We start from the raw sequence: 26,857 nt of genomic DNA, 5'->3' as shown, positions 1-26,857 counted from the left end.
CAGCATTTGTGGAAGTAGAAACATATATATATATATATATATATATATATATATATATATATATATATAATCAATATTGTTTTTCTAGGAAGGTTGTTCGGAATAGAAAAAATTCAAATTCGAAAATGCATTTGAGTTTAAAATTAAAATATGCAAGAGATGAAATAGATGTTTTGACTCATTGGTAGGTAGCTGAGTTGGTTCGGCTTTAAGTACTTCATCGCAGACATCTCAAGTCGAAACTCCATGCTAATACGTCTTAAGTGAATGCCATGGTGGTGGGGTCCTATGCTAACTTCTCCTAAGTATTGACAGTTAGTTCGGGGGCACTCTATAGGCCATGGGCTACTTGGCGTAAACTCGGCAGGCTCAGCGGATCCTAGGCATAAAAAAAAAATAGATGTTTTAACTGACAATTTTGCCCATGAATACAATATTCGTAACATATGCAATTGAAGAAATTATCCAAGCCCGCTCATCATTAAATAATTGCGCCTAAATTCTTCGATCAAGTTGACTTTTCTACTAAATGCTTTTACAAAACTTGCTCAAAAAGTCTTCCGACTGTTGTGGCTCAAGCTAAGCCTAAGCAGGCCTGTCGAATTTCAGGTCCTGACCAAGTCTTGTGGCACTGGTGCTAGGCAGAAGGGCAATCGCGACAATCGGGGTTTTAAAGCTTAGAGAAGTGCTTAGAGAATAAAATTGATAAATTTGTAATTAAAGCATCGTGGAAATATTATTTACCTCGTAAATTGGTCGGTAATACCAAAACGCGGAATTTAAACTTGCGCGGTGATTTGTCAATTAGTGTTGATAGATGGTGCTGTTTAAAATATTTGAGATAATTTATGATAAAATAATTCTCGGTCATCACGAGTGAAAAACCACTTAAGCAATTAATTAAACAAAAGGTCAAAAGGAAGATTCTTTACATGTTAGAGCCACCCAAATTCTTAATCAAACAACTTTCTTCAATGCAAAACCAACTCAAACAAAACAATCGGCTGGAATGAAACAAATGAGAGTTTATGCCCTACCTATTGGAGTAGGCCTCGATGCACAAATTCCAATTTTTTCGCCCAATTTTGGAAGAAATTAAGAGCTTGGTCAGTTTTGCATATAAAAAAAAATCTCAATATATTTTTTTTTAAATTTAAGAACTATAATAGAATATCTTAATTTTAAAATTGTTTTTCTAGTTTTAAATGTACCCCCTCAAATAAAGGTTTTTTTTTTTCTTTCCCTTTCCTTTCTCTATAACTATCGAACTTTTATTAATTTCTCCTTTTTTAATCACCTCCATCAAACGCGATGTCAACTTTTTCTATCCAAACACGAGCTCGATCATCATTTTGAGATTTTGCACATGAAAAGTAGATCTTCTATCCTCGACGAGCCCCAAAATCATTCAACCCTTTTACCTACTTCGGAAGTAACTTATAGTGGCCACAAATTATGGGGAGTCCCATGCGGCATGCGCTCCGTCATTGGCCCTATTTCACAGCCAAGTTGCTGCAATTTCCCCGGTAAACACGAGGCCAAAATTGGCGCCTTGAAGCAAGTTGGTGCCGGAAAAAAGAAGCGAAGCTAACGCACGGTCCGCGAGCAGATCAGGCCATAATAGCAGTGCACGTTGGGAAGAGAAAGGCAATCTGGAAAGGTGGTGGCTCGAGCGATAAGCTTCCATCTCTTTACGTTGAGGCCTTAAATCAATAGCAAATACTTAATTCCCGTGGACTCACCATGTGGATCAATGTACTTGTAAACGGAAGGGATACCACGCTCGACAGGAATTAGTGGAGAACAGAGACTTGAGTATCATAACGTTGGGTGAAAGAATCCACCCAACAGGTAGAAAATGATATAGTATAGGTTGACCCACAAAGTCCATGAATCATTTAACGAACAAAATATTTAAATTGTGGAGATTTTCTTTTAGGAGCTAGGGAGGGAACCAAGGAAAGCTTGTGACTCCAACAAGTTTATAGATCGAGTCAAAATGCTCAGAATTGCCTTGCCCCTATACTAATTGATGAGATTTGAACTCTGTGTGATAATGTGAATTATAATCTAATCAATCTTTGAAATACGAATATTGAAATTTGTGCGCGAATTAGTATAAATAAATTTGTATATTTTGTTGGGGATGATATCGCTAGTGGTCACTATACTTTTCCCTGATATTTTTAGTCTTTCCATCAAAATTCTTCGCCGTGACTTAAACACCGGAAGGCTTGCTTGGACAAGTTGAGCGTATGTGTTCCACTTTTAATTGCATACCCGCATTGATGTGGCCAATGCGGTGCCACATCATAATTCTAAGATTTTGAAAATGAAAAGACGAGAGAGGGGGACACGAACACGAGGGGCTGTTGTGGCCACAAATGGGCCATTCTAGCACCTGACCCCTTGCTCCTGTGACAGCAAACCACCACAAATGGGGTCGCGGTACTCAATGTAAACCGTGGGTGTGAGAAATCCCTAAAGTATCTCATGAAATATCATTTGCGGTCGTCTATCCTATACTAGAGGTGTGCATGGTCCGGGGGGGTTCCCTGTAACCAGAACCGCCCGCCGTAGGGACCGGTTTGAAAAATTGGAACAGGATCCAGCTAACCGACCGCCACGGTCCGTCCAGGTTCAGTGGATCCATGAACCGATATTGACGCGAAACAATTTTGGTTTTCAACATAAAACGGTCGCCATGAGTTGGGAAGGAGGGGAGAAGGTCTATGGTCGGGTTTTCAACATAGAATGGTCGCAAAACAATTTTCCGTGGCGTGGCGGGTGGCGCCGACACGATGGGGCGAATAGCAACGGCGGAGGAGCGGCGGAGGGCGTCGACGCTGGGAGGAATCAAAATGACGATAGGATTAGGGAGGAACCAAGGAAGAGACAAAAGAGAGAGAGAACCGAGACAAAGAGAGAGAGAACTGAAGATGAAGGGAGTGAGGAGATGAGATTTGATCTAGGTTTCTTTTAGTAATTTTTTTAATATTAAAAAGGTTAGGTTCGGTCAGGGTGGGCGGATCCGCCCATGGAACAAGGAACCGGGACCGACTCCATCGGTTCCGAAAAATTGAACCGGGAATCGGACGGTTCCTCAAGAACCGCCGATTCCGGCGGTTTCGGTCCGGTTCTAGGCAGATTCGGGCAGTTCCCGGGTATTTTGCACACCCCTATCCTATACTACGCTTTATAATTGTGTCTTTTAAAGTACGAGCGAGTATCTTCTTAAAACATCACCTATTATGGTAGTGCTTTTACTTGAGTACGCTTAACTTTGAAGTTCCAAAGTTAAGTTTACTATTACATTAAAATGTATCTTTGTAAGTTAATTCCAATTTTTATATGTATATTATGAAATCGCTCTCTATTCAATACTAGTTCATCCATCCCTCTTTGCCATCCTAGAAGCCTATTAGGAGTTGCACCTTATCTAAACTTTTTAGTCTAGTGACCACTCTCTACTCTTGTCAGATCAGGTCATTACATGACCACTAGCTTTTACTCAATTCATCCTCGAACCACACACCTATTGGAGTGATCCCACTTTGATATCATATAGTAACATCCCCATATTACATCACTAAGTATTATCCGTTTCGATCCATCTCATATCAAGCATCACGATTTTATTTTTTGGCATATAGGTGGACACATTCCTAGAAGATCACCCATCCTAGTTATGCTCCTAATTAGACACATTTAATTTTAGAGTTTCAAGGCTAATCTTGCCGTTACATTAAAAAAGCGCCTTCATTAGTTCATTCAAGATTTCACATATATATTCTATGATCACTCTCCGCTTGTTCAATGCAAACTTTAGTTCATTTCCTCTCTTTTGTCATCCTATAAGACTGTTAAGAGAGGCTCCCTGTCAAGGCCCTCTGGCTTGGCGACCCCTCCCCACCCTCGTCAAACCGAGTCGTCATAGAGAGAGAGAGAGAGAGAGAGAGAGAGAGAGAGAGAGAGAGAGTCTGCAAGACTCGCTGGGCCAGCCACACGGTACTTCTTGCGGGGTTGCTCTCAAAATCCGAAACTTGATACTAGAAAGCGACAAAGCCAGCGACACGATGGTTGTTGTTGCGTAAGGCTATATAGTCGCACTTAGTTGCTCCGGGCAGCGTGGACTGAGAAATCGGAGATGACGAAACGTCCCTGCCCCTCCCTTTTTATGGATATAATGGGATCCAATTGTGATTTCTCAAATCGAGTGATGAATTCGTAAAATCCGGTCTTAACCGTTTGGACATCTCGAGAAGTGCGTTCATTGGTGTTTTGTCAAGGGAGAAATCATAACTGTTCACCTCAAGCATTCGTTCAACTCGATCAACACATTTTCGGAAAATGTGAGCGTGTTTCGTAAAGCTCGAATGAGGGTCACATTTTTATCTTTGGAGATCGGGTGCCTATTCTTCGCAATGTGAGGAAGCTAGCAATTTCCCAATTTCAATGTTGCATCTAGCAATTGGGATTGCAAATATCCCTATCCCAATATTGCAAGAATTGGGTCGAATGGATATTGGATGAGGAAGGAATTAACGGTCGAACTTTTCAGTACTCTAAAGAAAGATTCTAAAGCAAAAAACCATTCCTAGAATCGAAATTGATCAAAACTTTCTAAGCCCCTCGAGTTATGGTTGATGATGATGAAATTGATAACTCATTGAAATGATGCCATGTTCATGAACTCCCCGATATGGTTTAAAATCTTTGATCCGTGATTTTGTGATTTTAATCTGGCAATTTTCGCTCTTTGGAAAGCTCTCATCAAGAGTGCATTGAAGGTGAAAAAATCACGTGATATGGACGTCAAATAGCAAAGATACATGCTCATAAAGAGCGAGTCTCGACTCAAAACACACCCACCTCAAGATGATAGTATGCCTCAAGAAGAGACGGCTTATTTCGCTAAAAAAAACCATTCATTTTTACTCATTTAGGGTATTGAAAGTCCTGATTCCTCTAACGACCTCTAAAAATTGTCTCTACTTGGTCCCAATTTTGACATTTTCAAGGTTCTCACACTTTTAAGGTAAGTCCCGATACCTTTGATTCCAATTTCAAATAAAACTGTATGCTAGAACACCATAATGTTCTTTTAGAATCATAAAATTGACAATATGTCATTATATTGCTTATCTGAGTAATCGTAAATCAGATGTTCTTAAACTGCTGTAATACTGAAATGAAATCTATAGCCTCACATTATGTGGTTATGTTTTTATTAAAATTCTGCACGTTTCTAGCCTATAGCAGTTGTTCTTTTAAATCTTAGGTCAAAATTATGTTGTTGGGATGTTGACTAAGCAGAAATTTCGTAATATTACACGAAAAGAATCATTAAAAAATCAACTTCGAAACATAAATCCACGTAGATTAAAGAAAAAAAAAACATCGGCAAACTTGATTTTGATGTCTAAGTCATTCAATCGTGTCTGATTCAACATCTCTTTCCATGCCATACGCTATGCATAGTATATATTTAAACTACACATTCACGCACAATGATGTCGCTTGATCTCCAAAATAACGCGATTTTTTATCTGATTCCACGTCGACCAAAATTTGACTTTCAGACCTTTGATGCGCGACAATTACAAATCAGAGCTTCATTGAGAAGTTGTAATATCAAAAGGGCACTGTGGAAACATGTTTTCCGTTGGGGTAGTTGGCCTCAGCCTAACACTTTGCTTTTAGGTGAGCAAGCATGCAGGCTGGAAGGAATTCATCCTAATCTTGCCCATTAAAAAGAATAGGGAAATGGTATCGTCCGACAAATCAAGCATTTTCTATGGACGGAGGGTTGTCTTAGCTGTGCTGCATTGGACCGTCATCTATCGGCTTTCCTCATCATTCAGGGTTTTTTAAGGGTCGCTCTCCTATGTCTTCTCACTAGAATAAGGATATAGTCAAAGACTTTGTTGACACACTTGCTAAAGCTAAGGAAGCTCATATTATATTTAATTAGCATATTATATTATAAACTTTCAAAATCATGAAAAGTACTTCTAAACGGGTCTACGTGCCAAGTGCTTCGAAAAGTTTTAGATTTTGGACTAGAAAAATTCACCTAAAACTCTGAATTACGTCTACTAACATGTTTACCTCATATTTTTTTTTTTGTTGACACTAAAAAATCAAACTTTCACTCACATGGTATGTTTATTCCAAATTTTCTCAAACTAATAAATTTATATCCGCATAACACATGTGTCACACAAAAACAAATTTAGGATTTTTCGCTTCGTAAGAAATGTTTTTAGGTAAATATATTGCATTGGCATAAATTCGAGATAAAATGTGTTATAGATAAATATATCATAATGAATATAATTTAAAATTTTTTGCGGCTTTTTTCTTTAGAAGGAGCAGGAACAAGAATGCTTGTGTGCACGTTAGCAAAGGTCTCAGTTTGGAGAAATATCATGATTGGGTAAAACCCGTGCGGGGCAAAGCGCATGCATCGCGCGTGAGTCGTGGGGACAAACAACCTTTTCTCGGCCGAGATGGAATATCCTCTTTTTTTTTCCCCCCTTTAAAAGTGAAAATCAAACTTTATACCAAAAAGTAAATTAAGAAATTATTCTGAATACAACACCTAATTTTTCGAGCACAACATAAAAAATTGGCCCAAAATTTCCTTAAAGAGTACAAACTTTAATTTCGGATCATAATTTTGGCCTAAGTTTTTTTTTTTTTTTTTGCACTTTTGAAAATTGCCAATTTTTTCGAATCTTAGTCCTAACTTTTTTTTGTCCTGCAAATAAGCACAGCTTTAAATCGAGTTAGAAACACTAATTTTTGTAAATATCCAAATTTAGCTTTAGAGTAATTTCAAATGTAACCATATCTTTAAAAATGATTCGTACAAGCAACGTTAATTACAAAAGATTCATACAGGTTGAGTCTAAGTGCGATCTAAAATGGATGTTTTATCACGAGCCAAAAGGGATCCACGCCAGAATTAGAATATGAGCTAAAATCAATATTTTTCTACGAAACAAAAAAACAGGTTTGAACAATGATCAAGACTAGAGTCGGTGTTGTTTTTAACGAGACAAAAGCAGATTCAGACTGAAATTGGGACTCGAGTAAAACTCAGTGCTTGTCAAGATAATGGGGCCAAAGGCAAAAAGGAAAATTGCAGAGGCTTACAAGGTAAATGAACAGAGAACAATCACGATCAGGACCGGGGTACGTCGAAAATTTCGGTGTCGGCAAATCACAAGGGATACCTTTTTATTTTCACCCCGGGGGGACAGCGGCGGGCCCCCGCTTTCCCATCCTCAGTTAAAAAAAACAGCAACACTATTAGACGAATTAAAAAAAAGAAAATTGCGTGAATTTCCCGTAAAATGAAATAAAATAAAATAAATAGAAAAATTAAAATCTCTCTCTTCTTCTTCTTCTCTCTCTCTCTCTGCGTGCTGGTTCGGGAGGAGGAGGAAAGGAACTCCCCCGCATCACGAGACGATCACGTGATGAAATGGCCGACGATAATCTCGCCATCTGCATGTGCCCCCCCTCCTCCTCCTCTTCCCCCTTTCGCTTAGCCCACACTCACTCCCACCACCACCACCATCACCATCACGAAAATCTCTCTCTCTCTCTCTCTCTAGAATTCAGTTGCAGAGAATCCAGGGGCATCCATCTTCCCCCCGAGATCTCCTGCTCCCCGAAGAAGACGAGGTCGCAGAAGCAGCAACTGAATCTCCCTCCCTCCCTCTCTCTCTGTCTCTGTCTCTCTCTCTCTAGAGAGCCCTCGCCCAATCAAATCGATCCACCGCCGCCAATGAAGGCCCAGGTCATCAGCCCCGTCATCGCCTTCGAGCACAAGAGGTATACATCTCCCACGCGTCCGCCTCCACCTCCTCCTCCCCCTCCGCCTGCTGACTTTTCCGCATTTCCCGATCCGTCCGCGGCTCGCTCCGTTTTCGTCCGGTAATTCGAGGATCGCGTCGTTCTCGGACCGGTGCGCTGTCGGCCGCATCGCGCCGCTCCCTGCTCGGATCGCATTGATCTCGGATTGGCGCGCCCCGCTGGCGCTCGCGCATTCCGTGCGCGCGATCGAATGGAATTTCCGGTCGTGCGACCGGTTCTAGTCAAAGTTCCGAAGTGTCGCGGTGCGGTGGCTCGGTCGTCTCTGTATTCGTCGCTTTTTTTTCCTTTCCTTCTCTTGTCTGGAGAGTGCTCGGAGTTGAACGTTTCCATTTTCTTTCTTTTTTTTCTTATTCGGATCTTTTGCTTCTTTTGATGAGTCGAAAGCATCATCTATGGTCGTAAGCTGAATGTGCGGTTGTTTATGGCGAATTTTGATCGCGCTGATGTAATGTCGAGCGCTGTGGGAGGTAGGAACGATGTTTTGAACGGATTATGTTGTTGTCTAGCCTGAGCAGGAGGTCCTTGGAAGCTGATTGCAGGTAAACCCAACTAGGTGGTCATGGTTAAGCTAAGACTTCTGTGGGATCTGTTGTGTGGGCGAGTTTTTGAGCTTAGATTGTTGTTTATTCTGCTTGTTTATGACTTATGATGACTGCACAAGCTAGATCAGACACGGGCTGTCAGGTTGATAAACTGATGGGAACTTGTTCTGGCAGGGATGCGTATGGCTTTGCCGTGAGACCTCAACATGTACAAAGATACCGAGAATATGCGAACATCTACAAGGTATGGGCTGCTCATTTTCTTCTGCGTATTTTGTTACTCACTGTAAGATGCTGCGAATCTCGAACAACCAAAATGTTAAAAAGTTATGGAGTGCTTTTAACTTTGCCCAAGTTCTCGACCAATTGAAAATCTCGTGGCAGTTTAGTTCTTTGTTTGTGCTCCAGTATAATAAGAGTAATTTATTACCTGATATGCTTGTTTTAGGAGGAAGAGGGAGAAAGATCAGAGAGATGGAATAATTTCCTGGAACGCGAAGTAGAAACTGCTCAAGTGCCAGTTGATGCTTTAGCTTCAGAAATAGATGGCAATATCTCACAGCATGAGAGCAACAACCGAGATGCAAATGACCATTTGAAGGACAATGTTGAAGGAGAAGAACCCACTGGTGACGAGCCTGGTTCTGATGGTTTAACCAGCAATGTTTTAGAAAAAGAGATTCCAGCTCTGAAGGAGTCAAGAGTTCATAGGGTCCAAATATGGACCGAGATAAGACCTTCTCTTCATGCTATCGAAGATATGATGAGCCTTCGTGTAAAGAGAAAGGGCAGTTCAAAGAAGAATGAGCAATCAACTGAAAGTGCGAAGCTTGTTCTTCCGTTAGAAGAGGCTCGATCCCCAAAAGGAACATTTGAAGAGGACTCGGAGGATGAATTTTATGATGTTGAGAAATCAGAAGCATCGGATCACATTCAAGACACAGTATCCAGCGATAGTTCCAATGTCACTGCTCCAGAAGCTATGGTCGATTGTCCTTTAGAATCTTCATTCCCTGGAAAGAAGAGTTGGAGGTTCTTGTTCGAGGGGGAGTGCCAATGGCTTTAAGGGGAGAGGTATACCATATTCCTCAGATGTTTTTGTTTTCGGACCAAGGTGCAGTTTCACCTTATCTACCTTTTTTTGCTGTTCCATGCTTGTATTTCAGCTTTGGCAAGCCTTTGTCGGTGTGAAAACACGCCGGGTGCAGAACTATTATCAGGATCTGTTAAAGCCACAAAGTAATGGTGGAAACACCGTGGAAGAGCAAATGGGGCAATCAGGTAATGGCAGTAAGGCCTCAGATGCAGACTCTGTAAGCGTACCAGAAAAATGGAAAGGGCAGATTGAAAAGGTAACCATAGTACAAACCTTTAGAATTCGTACCTGCTTCATCTGATGTGAGCTTGTATGTGCTAATATGATGGCTGCTCTATTGTTTTGGCAATGCAGGATTTGCCTCGAACCTTTCCTGGTCATCCTGCCCTTGATGAGGATGGTAGAAATGCTTTAAGACGGTTGTTGACTGCTTATGCACGTCATAATCCATCTGTAGGATATTGTCAGGTATTTTCTTTCTTACTCTTCATACTCCTGTCTATGGTTTCTAGCAACAGAATATTGCGGTGCGGCCCTTAAAGGACATCCACCTTCTCACTTAATAAATCATTTAAGCCTGGTTTGCTCTCTGATACACATCCCATTCAAAGACTTTGCGTATGTGGCACATTACACAAGCTGGTAGTTTATTTCTACTGTACTTCTAAGTTCTAAAGAAGTATGCCATGTGGTGCCTGGTCAGCAAATAGGGCCTAAGTATCACAAAGGGATTGGGTTGTGATTAAACAGGTTGAAAATATTCGGTAATTATTTGCATTATTTTTCGTTCAATCCTTGTTCCATAGGTTTGGCTTTTACTTTTGACTTTTACCTTTTAGGATCTACTTTTACCAAAGCCTGGTTGCAAAGTGAACATGGTGATTTCCTAATAATAACAAGTACGGATATTCCATATTCCCATGGATTGAGTCAAGGCCAATTTTGACTCTGCACTGTTTGCTGACAGGTGCTTATTTGGATTTGCTTGGAGATTAAGAATTTAAGAGCTGTTGGCTTAGAAAGGAAATAAGTAGTTTATGTAAGACATCTACATTGGAAAGTATAACATTGATGCGTCTTAAGAAGGGCGTAGGCTAGTTTTATTAAATGCGGCCTCTTTTTTTTTTTGTCAGTTGGTGTCCTGAAATGTCCCATATTGTGGCATTATAAATGATACCATATGTGGCAACCTACAATGCAAAAGTCCTAATGTGATTACTGCAAAAAATTTGCTTAGTAGGGCATGCCAAATCTGCTTTTTCTTAGTGCCTAATTATACTATAAATTGATGGCATATCCATCCATGCCATTGCCAACTTGATCATGAGCCATTAACTAGTCTGACCTTTGGCCAATGTGCTTGCTCACCTAGGAGTAAGTTAGATACACATTATCAAAGAAGCAACACAATGGTAGAATAGAAGTGATGTTTAATAATGTAGATTACCTTTGATGGCTAGACCTTGGATCATTTAGGGCTTGCAATCAATGAATCTTTGCTGCAATTGTGTTGTGTCAAATCAATTGCATAAGCAGATGTGCATGATCCAACCATGGCACATTGTTATGATGTCACATCTTTGGTCTTGAACTGCACACATTTCCCAAATAGATGGCAAATTCACTTGACTTTTATAAAAATAGGAGCTCTCTTTTCATATATGAGTTTATCTTGTATAACAAATACTATCTTAACATGCAAATTTGTCTCAACTTACTTAGTGCAACATGCTTAAATGCATTCAAATAGGTCAGGATGGTTGACCTGTTCATAGCAACTTTGTTTGGTGCTTATAAGTGGGTTGACTTGTCTATGATACGTTTGAATTAAGCTCGAACTTAACATGAATGATTACGCTTAGTGTTTGTGTCAAGTAAATAGGTCAAGCCCATCCCTAGATCCAAAGCATTATCAGTAGATATTGAGGAATGATAGACTAAAAAAGGTTTTCGGTATTACAAAAATTACAAATATTTTGCTTTTTCATATTCCTGGGCTTCAATGGTTTTACAACAATTTTGGCTATTTTTATCGGATTATAAGCTTATATGGGATATATCAACACAAGAATAAAGCAGCTATGTGGGTAATTAAGTAGCAGTGGTACAAAAAGATGTGCACGGAAAGGATTGTGCAATGTCTGAGAACACGCCACGATTGAAATAAGATTAATTGCAAGAAATTTTTATAACAATTTAACAGAGAAATATAAGTCAATCATGGGAAATATTTTGACAATTTGAAGTAATTGTCATTCATATTTTTGGTGCTTTGTTCTTTGATATATTTTCTGGTTTTAAATTGTAACTATATATGGTCAAAATATTTTGACATTCATCAGATAATTGACTCTCTACATCTTTCTTCATCGAATTTACCTGCAGGCTATGAATTTCTTTGCTGGCTTACTACTTTTGCTGATGCCAGAAGAAAATGCCTTCTGGTGAGCACGTGAGGAACATTGATCTAGAATGCTTACCAAAATGATTGTTTGAGCTCTGTGGTTTATGACCACACTTAAGTGTCCAATATTTTTATCAGGATGATAAACATGAATTTTTCTTTTCCAAGTTGCATAGTTATATTGGCGAAAAACTGATAAATTGATAGCACCAGTGAATTGGTTACTAAATCTTGTATCTGCAGGACTTTGATGGGCATCATTGATGATTACTTTGATGGCTACTACTCTGAGGAGATGATAGAATCTCAGGTGTCATTTTTGCTACAGCCCTTTTCATTTCCCTCGATGTTTGCTCACTCTGTCAAAACAGCACATGCGTCTGTGTTGCACATGGCTGTTGTTGTGATCTTTATTTATTTATTTATTTATTATTATAATTATTATTATTATAATTATTATTATTATAATTATTATTATTTTTATTTATTATTACCATATTAGGTTGATCAATTCGTTTTCGAGGAGTTGGTACGAGAGAGATTTCCCAAATTGGGTACGTTGTTTTCTTAAACCTGCAGTTTCAGGTCTTCTCTTTAGTTTCCTTATATATTGCTTGCTTCATACTTTTCTTTCACTCTTCTACAATGCAGTCAATCATCTGGATTTCCTGGGAGTGCAGATTGCATGGGTTACAGGGCCATGGTTCTTGTCCATTTTTATGAACATGCTACCCTGGGAAAGTGGTCAGGTTCTATGCTGCTGCTTTTATTTATGTGACATAATGCTGCCTGTTCAGAAGCATCTTATACTTGTGCTGGAGAATTCGAAAAACAATTTTAGTAATTAATCTGTTTCTATGAATTTCAGTCCTTCGAGTTTGGGATGTGCTGCTTTTTGAAGGGAACCGTGTCATGCTATTCAGAACTGCACTTGCTTTGATGGAGTTATACGGTACCGTGATAAACGGCTAATAAACAAACTTTGCACCTTCCAGATGTGGAGCTTCTGCATGAAATTTCTTTTCTATTGAGGATTTTCTTATTTTGCGGTTCTTGATTTCTTCAGTGTTTTTTTTTTGGCAGGACCTGCATTGGTTACTACCAAGGATGCCGGAGATGCTGTCACTTTGCTGCAATCACTGACTGGATCTACATTTGATAGCAGCCAACTTGTTTTGACAGCCTGTATGGGCTACCAAAATGTAAATGAGAAGAGATTACAAGAGTTGAGAAATAAGCATCGGGCAGCAGTAATAGCTGCAGTTGAGGAAAGATCTAAGGGCCTTAGAGCTTGGAGGGATTCTCAAGGTCTGGCTTCAAAACTATATGGTTTTAAGCACGACCCTAAGTCAATGCTAGCAGGAACGGATAAAGTAGAAGGATCAGTTGATAAAATGGCAAATGGTGATTTATCTCGGTCAAATTCTGATTCTGTTAATGCAGATGGAATTGTTATCAGTTTAACAGGGGACTTAGAGATAGAATCTGGTCCAGATCTTCAGGAGCAGGTACTTTGTGCTTTCTTCCTCCTCTTTTGCCGCAGTTTACTCTATGTTGGACAGTCCTTAATTGTTGCTTGATGGACATGCAATATGTGCTGCTGTTACAAGAAAGAAACTTTGAACTATTTCTTTGTCTCCATGGGGGAGTTGAACTTGGCAATTTTAAGCTTTTTCTTCTGATTATTGAGGCAGACACTATTCCCTGTGAAATTCCTTCTGGATATTTAGTGTGTTTAAGGGATTGGATGGACCTTCACTTCCCATTAGGAGTTAATATAACTGCATAACTGACAAGTCAATCCAATACCAACCCTTACACTGTTAGGCACCCCAGATATCACAATTGTAATGGTTGATTTTGTGTGGTCATCGCATTGTTATAGATGCCTGCTGTCTACTTTAATTTCAAGCTCCAAATTGGAATTAAAAGGTCTCATCAAATTGAAAAATTCTACATACTTAAGTGTACCAGCTAAAGTTTTTTTTTGGTGAAAGTGTACCAGCTAAAGTTGTAATTGTTTCTGACCAAAGAAAAAGGTGTAATTGTTGGTAGGTCAACTCAGATTGAGATCAATGGAGCTAGATGTTCTCGTAAAAATCATGTCTGATACTTCTTACCTTTTCCTTTTAATAAGCTTAACATGCTTTGTTAAGAAAACTATATGTCTGCATTATGCACAGCCTGGTCAGATTTATTATTACTGTGATTATGATTGACAGTTCTCATGGCCATTTAAGTTAAAGGCTTAACCTACTGCGTAAATTGCTCATTTCTTGGTCTATTTTGTCACTGTAATTGTTGAACCATCAACCTTGCTTCTAGATGAACTATTCAGTAGATTTTCCTGAGCTTCTGCCAATGCATCTTTCTTTGTCTCAATTATTGTCTCGCTCGAATTTCAGTTATAGTAATGTGTGTGGGGCATTTGTTATCACATCTTTTGATGAATCAGATTTCAGAAAGAAATCTTTCTTGTTAATGACAGCACACTTCCCAGAAAAGTTACTTTTATTCTAGATTCTCAGCTAGCATCTTGTATAGAATTTCCTGTTTACCGTAAGGTATGTTAAATTGCAGGTCGTCTGGTTGAAGGTTGAGCTCTGCAAGTTGCTAGAAGAGAAAAGATCTGCTGTTCTTAGGTTTCATCTATTTTCTCTGAAGCTCTTTTGAATTGAATTTGAATGTTGTAGCATGGCATGTGCCTTAGTCCATGAAATCCTCCCTTAGTTTACCCTAAGTCACATTCTCATTAAGGATTATTGCTAGGACATTCCCTTCTATTTATATTACCCTCGAAATTTCCTTCTGTAGGAAATTGAGGTTAAATATTTGCTGTTCCTTTGTTTTTTGGAGTGAATCTATTATCTTAAAACACCTCATTTGGACGCCCTCGAGTAATATTTTGTTCAGACATATGATGGACGATATAACTATCAGATGCATCTTTCTGAAATTTTAGCAGCTATTCTAAGATAGTTCGAGACAGCATTGCTGTGGTGTACTCTATTTTTGAGCCAACTATTTGCTGTGATGCAATGACACTACTAATATTTTATAAGCTTTGTCTTTTCTCTAGAGCTGAGGAGCTTGAGACAGCATTAATGGAGATGGTCAAGCAGGATAATCGGCGAGAATTAAGTGCAAAGGTATACTTACCATTACCCTGGGCTCTGAGTCACAAGCTTTTTAATTGGCTGGAGCCTGGAGGCTTGATACAATTCTACTAGAAAGGAACCAATTGTTTTTAGAAGTCATCCTTAGGGAGAGGAAAATGCCTCGACTTTAATATTTTCTGTCTCTACAAAATGGAATGAAATACCCTGGTGGATGCTCCAGAAGAGGAGGATTCCTCTCACCTTTGTGTCTTCCTTGGTTATTTTCTCTGGCAGAGTGCCTCTAAAGGCAAAGATCCCTCCTCCCCTTCAGTTTTTTTTACTAGGCAATATTAGCAGTCCTATCTTGGAAAATCTTGAGCAAGTGAGGTAACTTCCTGTAGTGGGTATTTTTCTACTCTCTCAAGGATAAGAAACAAAACATTATTATGCTTATTGTTCAGGTTGAGAAGCTAGAGCAAGAGGTCGCTGATCTCCAACGAGCTCTTTCTGATAAGCAGGAACAAGAAAGTGTGATGCTTCAGGTTTGTTTCCTTATCCACTAGCATTTTCTTTCTTGCATTGTGGGGTGGTGTCACTAAGATGTTCACCTATATTTAGGTCCTAATGCGGGTAGAGCAAGAGCAGCGGTTAACAGAAGACGCTCGGAGATTTGCTGAGCAAGATGCAGCTGCACAGAGATATGCTTCTCAAGTGCTTCAGGTTTGTCACTGCTCATGTTTGCTCCTTAATTTTGGAAAGTTTTTTGGCTGATCGGAAGGAATGATTTTATGAGAGTGTAAGTAATTCATTGAGGTCAGGAGTAATGATATTACGTGATGTCTGGTCACCTGTGTATGGGTGAATTTAGGCAATGCATTAACATTATAAATTCCTGCCCTCAATGATGTCTTGTTCATCAATGGCACGGAAGTAATAATACTATGCAATAAATACTTGCCTGTATTTGCATGAGGTTATGAGAATGGAAATATATCTCTTACGAAACAGAATTTTAAGATTGCAATGGCTGTTGAAATCTGGCAAATTTCATTGCACAGGCACATTTAAATCTCGCCAAATCGATCATATTGTATAGTGGTGCAATTCTTAAGTTCCAACAAGACTGGCAGTCTCCATAGCTCGTAAATATTACAGGGAAATGGGAAACTTATCATATGTTCTGCTCGGAAAATGTTAGCCACAATTAACATAACAGTAGTTCCAATGATCATTGCGCCTCTGATTTAGCTTTCTGAGAACTAGTCCTATTACATTCTTTTCTGCCAGAACTCCTTCTTGACCTTGCTATTTTTTGTACTGTGCTATAATTAAGGAACTACAACATTGAAAATAAGCATCCTAAGAGCAGCTTCTCAGTTTTTACTTTTTGCAACTGATGGCCAGCACTACTCTCTTATAGGAGTGCAAAAAGGAGTCTCTTTTAGCCTTCCTTTTTCAAAATAATAATCCGGTTTCTCTAATAGCCTTTTACTCAAGGTATCTTTTTTTTTAAGTTTCACCTTGTGTTTGTAAAAGTTCTAGAATCGCCTCCATTAGGGTTGAAACTGGCTGTCAAAAAGTATCAGGAAAGTTGAGATACATCAAGGGAAAATATTTCACCGTATTACATTTCAACATGATAGTAATATTATGTTTTTATGCTCCACAGAATTATTGTGTGTTGTTTGTGCTATAATCTCACATTGAAGTGCAGAATGGCTATCGGTCGTTTTGGACCGTCTTCTACTGTAATAATGAATTTGTCCTTGAACGTACACGTTGAAGTTTTCCCGAGTGATGGATGTGTCTTCTGCAGAGTTTTTGAAAAATCTTAGAATGGATATGATGTTATCAATGATCTCATCACACGCGTGCGCGCACACAGGATATGATTTTGTCACATCATCTGTTTGTTACAAGCTATGTTAACCCACATTTTTGCTGAAATGGTGACTGAAAAGCATACTTTGAAGTTCCAGAAGTGTACTTCTGGTCAACATATAACGTCAAAACCAATTCTACTTAGATTGCTTGAAATCAGTGAACATAGAAAACATTGTTCGCTGAGAAATTTTTCCAATGATTTCTGGTGTCACTGTCAGCACGGTACATAACTACATAGTCAATGTATATGTGTCTGTCTGCATGTTACTCTGATTGTGTTTACAAACTCTGATGAAGGGCTTTGCTATGCAGGAAAAGTATGAGGAGGCAATGGCTTCTCTTGGTGAGATGGAGAAGAGAGCTGTAATGGCAGAATCAATGTTGGAGGCTACCTTGCAATATCAGTCTGGCCAAGTCAAAGCACAACCTTCCCCAAGGTATGGCTTAAAGTGGAACAGCTTAATTGTCATACATTATTCTTGCTGATGAAACTGCAGCATCGAAAATTGGCACTACTTTATTTCATAATTCAATTCCAAATTAATATTCGACCAAAAAAATTTACAATTTGTTAGCATGATTATAATCTTTTGCAAGTTTAATTCCATGTATCACCCTCATAAGAAAACATTGGCTCCTTGTGTGCATGTGATGCTTCACTCTTCTAAATCTGGCACTCGCTCCTGTTGGTTGGGGTTAATAATTATGAATTGATGTTTCTTTTTAGATCCTTGCATTCAGACTCTTCGCCCAGATTTAGCAGTAATCAAGAATCAACACAAGAGCTGCCCCCCAGGAAGATAAGCCTTCTTAGTCGACCATTTGGACTTGGCTGGCGGGACCGCAATAAGGTCAGCACTGTAAATGCATTTATTTATCCTGAGGATGATCTGCTTGGCCATTCAAGCAATTAGGCTGTCTTTAAAAGGTTCAAGGTCAATGTAGCATTTTTTGTGCACTCTCACTTTCTTTTATGTATAGCTACAGTCTGTTTACATACAAGCATGAATGAAAGACTTTCCCACGCGAAACATCACTTTATCATACCGTTTCATTTGGAGCTAATAATCTAGCTGTAACAGGAAGCAAGAATCACTGTCTTTACTATCGTTCAGATCCCTGTCCTAAATTGTGGAAAATCTTGATGAATCTCAGATGCTAAAATTGCTTTGCTAGACACCTTCTCTTACTTTAAATTAAGAGCACGTGTTTGATGTGTCGGGGGGGTTTTGACATCATTTTCTGAATACGGCAGCAGGGAAAATCAGCCAACACTGACGAGCCAAATGATGTTAAGCCTACGGACGAGATCCAGAGTCCTAGCTCCCAGCTAAAAGAAACCAACGGGATTGTATCACAAGTCACGGAGCAAACAATATCAGATTGATCAGGGCCAACGCCGTCTAAATATAGGTCGCCGGTTCCTCAAGTTCCTAGCTGGCATAAATATTTTTTAATCTCGGGCAAATGAAAGCAGCAATTCAAGTGAAGTTTGAATTTTGTGGTGCATGCACATATGTAATTCTTTTCCGCCATCCCTGTATGAACTTTGCATTTATTGTTTCGTTTGTTCGTTTAAGAGAACAATAAAATTTAGAGTTAGCACTAGCAAAGCGGAGAAAGGATGTAAAAAGAACGCGAGGTAATATTTTTAGAGTTATATATTGTGTGCATTTACCTGTTAAACAGTGCAAGCTGTATAGATTTGGGTTGTTCCTGTGGTCGTTGAGACTGAAAATTTTATCTAGCGGAAGGTTGTGGAGTGGAAGAGGCGGATGCTGTGGCGGTCGCGGGATGGGGACAGGTGGGGCGAGCCTCGGTTCTTAAAATCTAAGCCGAAAGATGAAACTGCAGATTTGATATTCTCCTCTCTTTCTTTTTCGGCTCGGGTGTTTGTCTTTGTGTCGTTTTGAAGATGATAATTCGTGCTTAAGCACGGTTTGTTCCTTTAGGTTTAAAAGAAAACATTGAAAGTAGCCAAACTACGGACAGCTTCTAATATCGCGAAATAAACCACGTTTCTTTTTTCATGATCAAATACGATGAAAAAGCAGTGAGGCGAGCTCCTGGACCCGAAGCGCATAAGAAAGCAGATGTGCCAAAATGGAAAGAGACTTCATAAGAACTTTTGTAGCCATGCACATGTGCAGATATAATACAATCGAATACGAAAAGGTTAAAAAAATTTGTGGTGCTCGCATTTGGTTGTAAATTCAGGTACGGATCTATGGCCAGTTGACCAGTTTTCGTGCGTGGGCTTGCAAGCTTTGGCACGGGCGCGTTTTATGAAGTCGGGGAAGTGCAGCCAAGTCGCCCAGCTTAAATCTTTGCTTGACAGTGCCCTTGGTTAAGCCTACTACCTCCGCATCGTTGTCCGCCAACATGTACTTGTCTCTAATGGAAGGACCATATTGAAATTGGAACCGATGAGAATAGTTCGTGGACCGGAAGATTAGTGATGTTATTTTCTTGGAAGAAAGCAAAACCATTTTACCTTGCATTGGCAATCGGAAACTTTAAAGTTCCTGTCGATGAGATGCTAAACTGTTGTGGAGATATGGAGAGAGTCTTTTGGTCTGCAAGTAAAATTCAGTTGACATTAAAGTGTAAAGTCAAACAGGACCTCACATGGAACTTAAACTAGGGATGGTACATGAAATTCTATGTCAACAAATCAAACTTTATAGCTCCATTTATTTCTCAAAAAATAATTAATTTATAAAATATTTTCTTAAAATTAATCGCTTGAAATAATCAATTAATAGAAAATGTTTTCATCATCAGCATAAATTTATACCTACATGTCTTTTGTGAATGATATAAATATATTTCATTCATATGCTTTTATAAGTAATATAAATGATTATTTTTAAGAAAATGTCTTCCAAAGAATTTTTTTCCACGAAACAAATAGAGTAAAAAGAAAATAAAATTTAGGGTTGAAATCAAGATGACCTTAGGCTTATCAACAAAAAGGATCAACATAGCAATTATTTTTGGATTGAACCCCAAAACAAATGTTTCAATGAAATCTCAACGCATGCCAGATTATGGTCAAAAGTTTTGTGAGTTTTCACGATTCAAATCTCAACTCGGACCATGGCTAAGTCCGTATGATGGTAGAATACCATCTGGATTCCCATGTCCGAATCAAGATGATTAATTCGAATAACTGCAAAATATAAAGTTTTTGTTAAACATGCTAAAACATTTAGATTTAATATTACTGTAATAACACATCTTTTGGGTTTCTAATATCTACGGTTCAACCCGTGTCAAAATTTCTCGCACCCCTAAACGACCCCATAGATATGGTACAACTACTTGAAAGTATGCTCCAGCTAGCAGTAGGAAGGAAGGCGAAACAGAAACTGTGAAAAGATGATTCAATTCTACCATTCTGCTCCCTAGGGTGTCGATGCTAGTTAGATTCTCCTGAGCAGCCCAGTAAATTCTCAAATGTGGCGTATTTTCCGTGCCCTCGGCGCAAGTTGGGCAATGATCAAGTTTCCCGTGACCTAAGAATTCTTCCAAGAGATTTCCACTTTTCATTGAGCTGATGACCCCTCATGTAGTCAAGAAATATACAATGTAATAATGTTCATCAGCTAATGTGTATAAATGAGATTTAGATACGTACAACCCAATGTCAACTACACCCAAAAATTGAGAGAAAGAGAGAGCCACAAGACGAAAAAGGCTCATTCTAACAGCCAAAGCACCTACTGGCATTCCATCTGACCAACCATCTAGACTGGACTCAAAATCCCACCGTGGGACGATTCTTGTGCCGCCCTGTAATTTCTTTGAAAAGAACTCAATCAGAACGACCTCTGAATCACAGACAAGGCCAGGAAGTTCAACTTTCTCACATGAAGAAGCCACGGAGCAATTGTGGCGCCAATTGCTTTTCCCTCTGAACGGTGATGTTGATGCAATTCAGTTTCTTTTCCGATTCACAGGTCTCTTCTTGCTCTCGGGGTGGAGGAACTTGAACGGAAACTCTGAGCTGATTGTGAATCTGGCTCATGCTGTTGGGAAGCTAGATAACTGAGAGCCGTCACCACATCCGCAATGACTGGCCTCATGTTAGGCTGCTCCTGAACACACATAGCAGCCACAGCAAGAGCTTGGTATAAGCCCCTCGCTGGGTATTGCCCTTGCAGCATCGGGTCAGCCATCTGTGAAAACTTCCTCCGATCTCGAAATAAGGGACGGGCCTGCAACGATGTTTAATTAAGAAGTTGAGTAGATACAGCTCTCTGGTTTGCTCATAAAGAAGGGAGAAAAAGATCTCAAAAATGCAAAAAAAAATTTCTCCTGCTTAAATCTTGGAATTGGTATATATGCAAATTAACGCTCATACTCGAGCTAGTACAATTGCACAGCAATGTCGAAATATGAGTAGCACTACAATATATAAGTTGCCTCGAGATATAATGTATATTATTCATGTAGAAAGGATTCAACAGAGTAGCAGAAGCCATCAATTGTCTAAAGCAAGGGAAGTACATGACAGTAATGTGAACAGATATCCTGTCTGAGAAAGTTTAGAATTCTTATATTAATATCTTATAGGACTAAAAATTCACATCACATGCTAGCGGATGTAGTCCCACAATCAAAACAAGGAGCCTCCACATGCTATCATGTAAAACATATAAGGAACATAGACAAAGGCAGCAAAGTTTCACAAAGTAGCAAACACATCCTTAACTACATTGATGATGCAGAGCCTGAGATATTCTCCCAGTAACATCAATGAACACAGTTTCAGATCATAATTAAATTTGAAGGCACCTTGATACAATCACAGATAGAATCCTCCTTCCATTTGAGTTTCAAGTGACATGTTTATGGTGTTCCCTTTTTTTAGCACAAAATCAGAGTTGTATTAACCCAGAGAGCACAACAACCTTCTAATTCTAACAATGCAACTCATCCTGAAATAGGAAGAAGTGAGAACTCCCAGACACAGAGTTTATATTGTCTTTCACCAAAAACAAATAAAAAAAGTAAAAAGACCCTAACAATAAGCTCCTGAATATTGGAGCGTCCAGAGAGTATGTCCCCATGAAAGGGGAAAAAGATAGCTAATTTTATTTGTTCATGAGATTGTTCATCCCAAAAGCATTTGTTTACTGCATCAGCTGCACGCTCATTGTGCCTTGGCCTTCACCTGCCGATCAGCCTCTTACTAAGTCTTTGCATGTTCATCTCAGTGTCATTAAGATATTCTTAAGTTTTGGTTCAAAATTTACCCTTGAGCCCACCAGCTTACCCTAGAACTCCTATGTCTGAATTATAATTATTTTATTTTCACGCATCAAAAGAAAAAAAAATCAATCTGAAACAATGATCTCATAATGCGCTCTTTTCCAGGTAATGGGGATCCGCTAATTTCTATCCCATCCTACTATCTTTACTTATATTCAATTCAATTCAGCTGTGCCAGACCATGTGGAGAGATTAAGTAAAGGCAGAAAATAACAAAATATGTAGCTGCCGACAGCTCTTACACTGATGCGTTCCTGCAACTGCAGATAAGTTTAGCAACTGATGCAACAATGAATAGTTTATAACAAAAGCCCATTTAGGATACTTTGCACCATCCAACAAGAATATGCAAGAAAAATCAACTAAGATGCCAGAAGCATAGGTAAGCAGAGAGAATGCTGAGAGGTCTCACCCATGCAACCAAATTGTGCTCCCCAGCAGATTTTGAGTGATCAATTGCTTTTCTACCGGTGATAATTTCTAGAAGGACCACTCCAAAGCTATAAACATCTGATTTTAACGTTAGCTGCCCAGTCATTGCATATTCAGGTGCACAGTACCCATAGGTTCCCATTACTCTGGTAGATACATGTGTCTTGTCCCCAACAGGACCCAATTTTGCCAAACCAAAATCAGATAATTTGGGGTGATAGCCTTCACCAAGTAGGATATTCGAGCATTTTAAATCACGATATATGACTGGGGGATTGGCTTTATCATGCAAATACTCCAAACCCTTTGCAGCGCCCGCAGCTATTTTCATTCTTGTATTCCAGTCAAGTTGTTTCCTATCTGGTGGTAGGTCTGAAAAGAAGTATTGGGGACAAAGTCAGTCAATTGCATCACAATCATCGCAGGTGTAACCATTGAATGGTAGCTTGCACAAAAGAATCTAAGCATTTGATATAATATAACACAAACAGGATATTGTATGAGCATCAGAAAAATAAAGAAAGATGACATCATTTCTAAAGCCAGTTCTTTTTTTTTTCCTTTTTTTTTGGCTTGACATGATTGCAAGCAACGAAAGGATGAAAGTTCATAATTTTGACAAGTTGAAAGTGGGAGAAAAGGAACTTGAAGGCGCCTAAAGAAAGACATAGAAATTCAAAGGAAAATTCACTAAACAATTCAAAAGGTGACTGGATCATTTGATTCTTTCTTTGGCATCACAGGCTTGTCAAATGCTATTATATAAATCTTGTAGCAAATGTAGCTGAGCAACTTTTGAAGCTTCAATGCTAGTTTTAACACAGAACACTGTGAAGTTCGAGTTCCAATAAATTTACCATGCAAATGATCTTCCAAAGAACCCAATGGCATATATTCATAAACTAATAGCCTTTGGTCGCCATCAGCACAATAACCAATTAAATTTACAAGATTAGGATGGTGAAGTAGGCTTAGCATCAAGACTTCGACCAGAAATTCCCTGTTCCCTTGCAGCCCATTGCGATCAAGTTGCTTAATAGCAACAACCTACAAACAGAAGAAAAGGCTTAATCTTATCCACAGGTGCATCAAACTAAAATACCTAAATTCCACCATGGAACTCATGGAAAGCATGTTGAAGAATATTTCCTTATTGCGCCAGTATTCTAGCATCCAAGATCTAAATTAACAACATTCTGTTCATTACTGTAACATACAGTCTCCACTCTATATCTCACCATAAGGAGGTCCACTTTAAGCTATACCAGCTTACCAACATATTGTTACTATTGACAAAAATTTCATTTTATCTTCGGAGCTAGATTCATGAAGTGGAGGTGAGGACCAAAAGGGAAAAAGAAAATGAAACAATTTGGACTGCATTTTAACCAGGTATTGGAATATTTATCAAACCTGATTTGTACTCTCCAAACGCCCTTTATATACTCTGCCAAAACCACCTTCTCCCAAGAGGCAGTCTGACCTGAAATTCTTCGTTGCAGAAGCCAGTTCACGAAATGTGAAAGTGTGAGCAGCAATGTGATCAGATCCTCCATCCTTATCCCCCTCCTTACTTACATTGTAGGCCGGCTTTACCTTCACTTTGTCTGATATAAGATAAGAAGATCAATGTATAATGCTTGACACTGTTGATATATTGATACAGACTGATAACATTCCGTAAGGAATGCACTTTGCAACATAAAAGATACACATGGCCCTTCCCAAGAGCAAAAAAGAGATGGGAAGAGAGAGACAAAGTAAACCCCCATATGATTTACAAAAATTAGGACAATCATAGTCAAGTCAGTAGTCTATATCCATGGTGAGAATGAAAAACTACTAATGGTTTCTATTTTGAATTGGATTCTTCTCAATGACACTGCATTTAATTGCCAGTCAACATGGAAGAGACTATCAGGACAAATTACATCTCAGTCTACTCATCAAAAGAACTTGCACACAAGACCAAACAAAATAGTTCCCACATTACTTCAAATTGAAACATCCAACGTAAGTCCATTACCAAATCAACTACCATATTTTTCCCTCAAAACAATAACAATGCTGGTCATGCCATATACAAATATAAACAAATAAAACTATGGAGCACTCAAAGTAATCAACAAAGCCAAGATCTTCCCTTTAACCCAACGGAACGCACAGAGCACAATCTCTGACATCAAACTTCTGCAAGAGACCAATAGACCCTACCAAAGCACCCTCAGCTCAGAATTTGAACGTCAAGCAATTAAATTTTCAAGAAAAACACCCATCAACAGCCCAAGCACAACAGAAACACACACTGCGATCACAAAATTCAATCCAATTATCAATACCAAATCAGCACAGATCAAGAAGTCGGACGTTCCCCCACTTAAAAAGTAACGACCACCAAAAAAAGTCTGCACTTTTCGCAACTCGCGGGAACAGAACTCCAGTCACACTAACGCCGATCATCACGCACTGTGCAGCAGACGCATCAAAATGGCGACTTGAATTGCGGGCAAGAAGCGAAGATGACGAACAGGAGCACTGAGGAGGGGTCAGTGGGTAAATTGAGCTCCCCATTGTGGGGGAAGAGTACCTGAAGTGGATTGGATCTGGTAGTCCGGTTCAGTGCTCTGCTTCTTCTTCGTGGGTTTCTTCGATTTCCCAGAACAGGAGCACCACCCCATGTTTCTCCTGCGACTTCACTCTTACCTACGCCACTCGGAGAGAGAGAGAGAGAGCACTTGGGTTAGGACAGGCAAGGGAGGTGGACAGTGGGAGAAAGACTGTCGTGAATCTTTTGTTTTTTGCTTTGTTTCTTCCTTGGTTCTTCCCTGCAGTTAGGCCCCCCGGGTTCGTTTGAAATTATAATTTCACTCCCGAGGTTTCGTTGTATTTACATGCCTGACCTTCGATTGGCTCATCGCAGAGTCCCATCTTTCACAATCCAATCAAAGCAACAAGGCCTCTTGAGGTTGGTCCAAAAGAATAACCGTTGTTGGGACTCAAAAAAAAAAAATTACCCATTCTTATATAAATAAAAATGTGTCTCCAATAATTTGAACAACTATTGAGTTATTTTATCATTCACATTCATTTTGATTGTCGGTCCTAGTTGAGTAGTCGACTATACAAAAGTATGAGGTAACTATAGGTGTTTAGATGGCGTGCTTCAAAAGAAACAATTTTGCTCCAAAAGCTTCAATAAAATCACCCTATATCGAGTACCTAGTAATGTGTTTAGTAAGTGGTTGAGATCAAAATTAAAAAGTTTTAAATAGTCCAGCGATTTAAAATTGAGATTTTGGTAATAGTGTGTTGTATAAAGCATGTTTAAATCATTTTCTGCTATTCAATTTCTCACTTTCCCTTGTTCACTATTCAGGCGTGATAATAAAGATTTCCTTTTCAATTGAGGCCGTATTCGCATATGCTAGAAACCGTACCTTGTGCACCAAATTGATGGAAGCAATACCTCAGGACTCAAAGCTCAATTCCTTTCATGTCCCGAAGTAAAAGTTCAGCCCGCGGATGGCACTTGAGTAAAAGTAGAACTTTGGAGCATGCCTGGCATGTCAAAATTTAAATGAGCTCGGATGGGATGGCTAAATTGCGGCGAAAGTGCCTTTTCTTTATTTGATTTTTCTTTAATGTTGGCATGAGGACTTGCAGAGTCACAAGCCATCGACTTTTTAAATCGTTTGACCGCCCTTTTTCCCAATTTCTCGTTGGAGTGCCGATTTCTTGGGAGACAGCAATGGCCCCAGAAAGTAAACCATATAATAAACAGAAATTGATGGGACGCAAGTCTTTTCAAACTTTGTGAACCACTGTGGAAGATATGTCTCCAGCTTGTAATAAAGAATAACAAGTAGCTAGAACTTATATGAATTAGACCAATTTCTTGGGTCAAAAAAGGAAAAAAATAAAAATAAAAGAAAAGAATAGACGCTCTAAAAGGCACCTAGACAACCGACCCGTTGAATTTTGCTTGGTGGAACAAGGATAACTTTTTTCTGGCTTCTTTGAAAATATACCTGCGCTTAAGAGCAAGTTCATCTCAAAATTTTGGGTGAATCACCAATCACAAACGACAGTTAATGCTATTTCTGGAACCCTCGTGACCGTTTATCAAATGAGAAACACTAACAGATACATTGGGCAGAAACTTGCCGGCCTAACAACATTTCACTATTTCTCCAAGAACAATCCAATACCTTATGTAGCAAGTACATAGGCAAATTCT

At 39.2% G+C, this 26,857-nt stretch overlaps 2 protein-coding genes across 2 annotated transcripts; one reads left to right on the top strand and one right to left on the bottom strand.

The window, feature by feature from the left end:
- The first annotated feature begins 7,451 nt into the window (after window positions 1-7,451).
- Window positions 7,452-18,635, top strand: LOC104421829 (TBC1 domain family member 2A). The gene is given in 19 exon segments (XM_010033945.3): window positions 7,452-7,845; window positions 8,604-8,673; window positions 8,878-9,435; window positions 9,438-9,503; window positions 9,596-9,781; window positions 9,880-9,993; window positions 11,911-11,969; window positions 12,173-12,239; window positions 12,432-12,483; window positions 12,581-12,673; window positions 12,798-12,881; window positions 13,013-13,437; window positions 14,510-14,571; window positions 15,009-15,078; window positions 15,489-15,569; window positions 15,646-15,747; window positions 17,224-17,348; window positions 17,639-17,762; window positions 18,167-18,635. Coding segments are annotated over 19 exon segments (2,823 nt in total). The 5' UTR covers window positions 7,452-7,492; the 3' UTR covers window positions 18,299-18,635.
- A 1,801-nt stretch (window positions 18,636-20,436) lies between these two features.
- Window positions 20,437-25,412, bottom strand: LOC104421828 (probable serine/threonine-protein kinase PBL7). Its single transcript, XM_010033944.3, has 5 exons — window positions 25,208-25,412; window positions 24,034-24,227; window positions 23,478-23,667; window positions 22,601-22,992; window positions 20,437-21,131 (listed from the first exon to the last, which is right to left on the bottom strand). The coding sequence occupies exons 1-5, from the start codon at window positions 25,296-25,298 to the stop codon at window positions 20,868-20,870; spliced, it is 1,131 nt and encodes a 376-aa protein (XP_010032246.1). The 5' UTR covers window positions 25,299-25,412; the 3' UTR covers window positions 20,437-20,867.
- Between the last annotated feature and the right edge of the window lie 1,445 nt (window positions 25,413-26,857).

The sequence above is a fragment of the Eucalyptus grandis genome, chromosome 10, assembly GCF_016545825.1.
Source record: "Eucalyptus grandis isolate ANBG69807.140 chromosome 10, ASM1654582v1, whole genome shotgun sequence".
NCBI lineage: Eukaryota > Viridiplantae > Streptophyta > Magnoliopsida > Myrtales > Myrtaceae > Eucalyptus > Eucalyptus grandis.
This window is presented reverse-complemented; position numbering and strand designations above follow the sequence as displayed.

What these genes read in the sequence shown, in the direction of transcription:
- LOC104421828 (XM_010033944.3), bottom strand. Translation starts at nt 25,298, where the DNA reads ATGGGGTGGTGCTCCTGTTCTGGGAAATCGAAGAAACCCACGAAGAAG. An exon ending in GTTTGGAGAGTACAAATCAG is followed by an intron (nt 23,668 to 24,033) that starts GTTTGATAAATA and finishes TTCTGTTTGTAG; the next exon opens with GTTGTTGCTATTAAGCAACT. An exon ending in TTTGGAAGATCATTTGCATG is followed by an intron (nt 22,993 to 23,477) that starts GTAAATTTATTG and finishes ACTTCTTTTCAG; the next exon opens with ACCTACCACCAGATAGGAAA.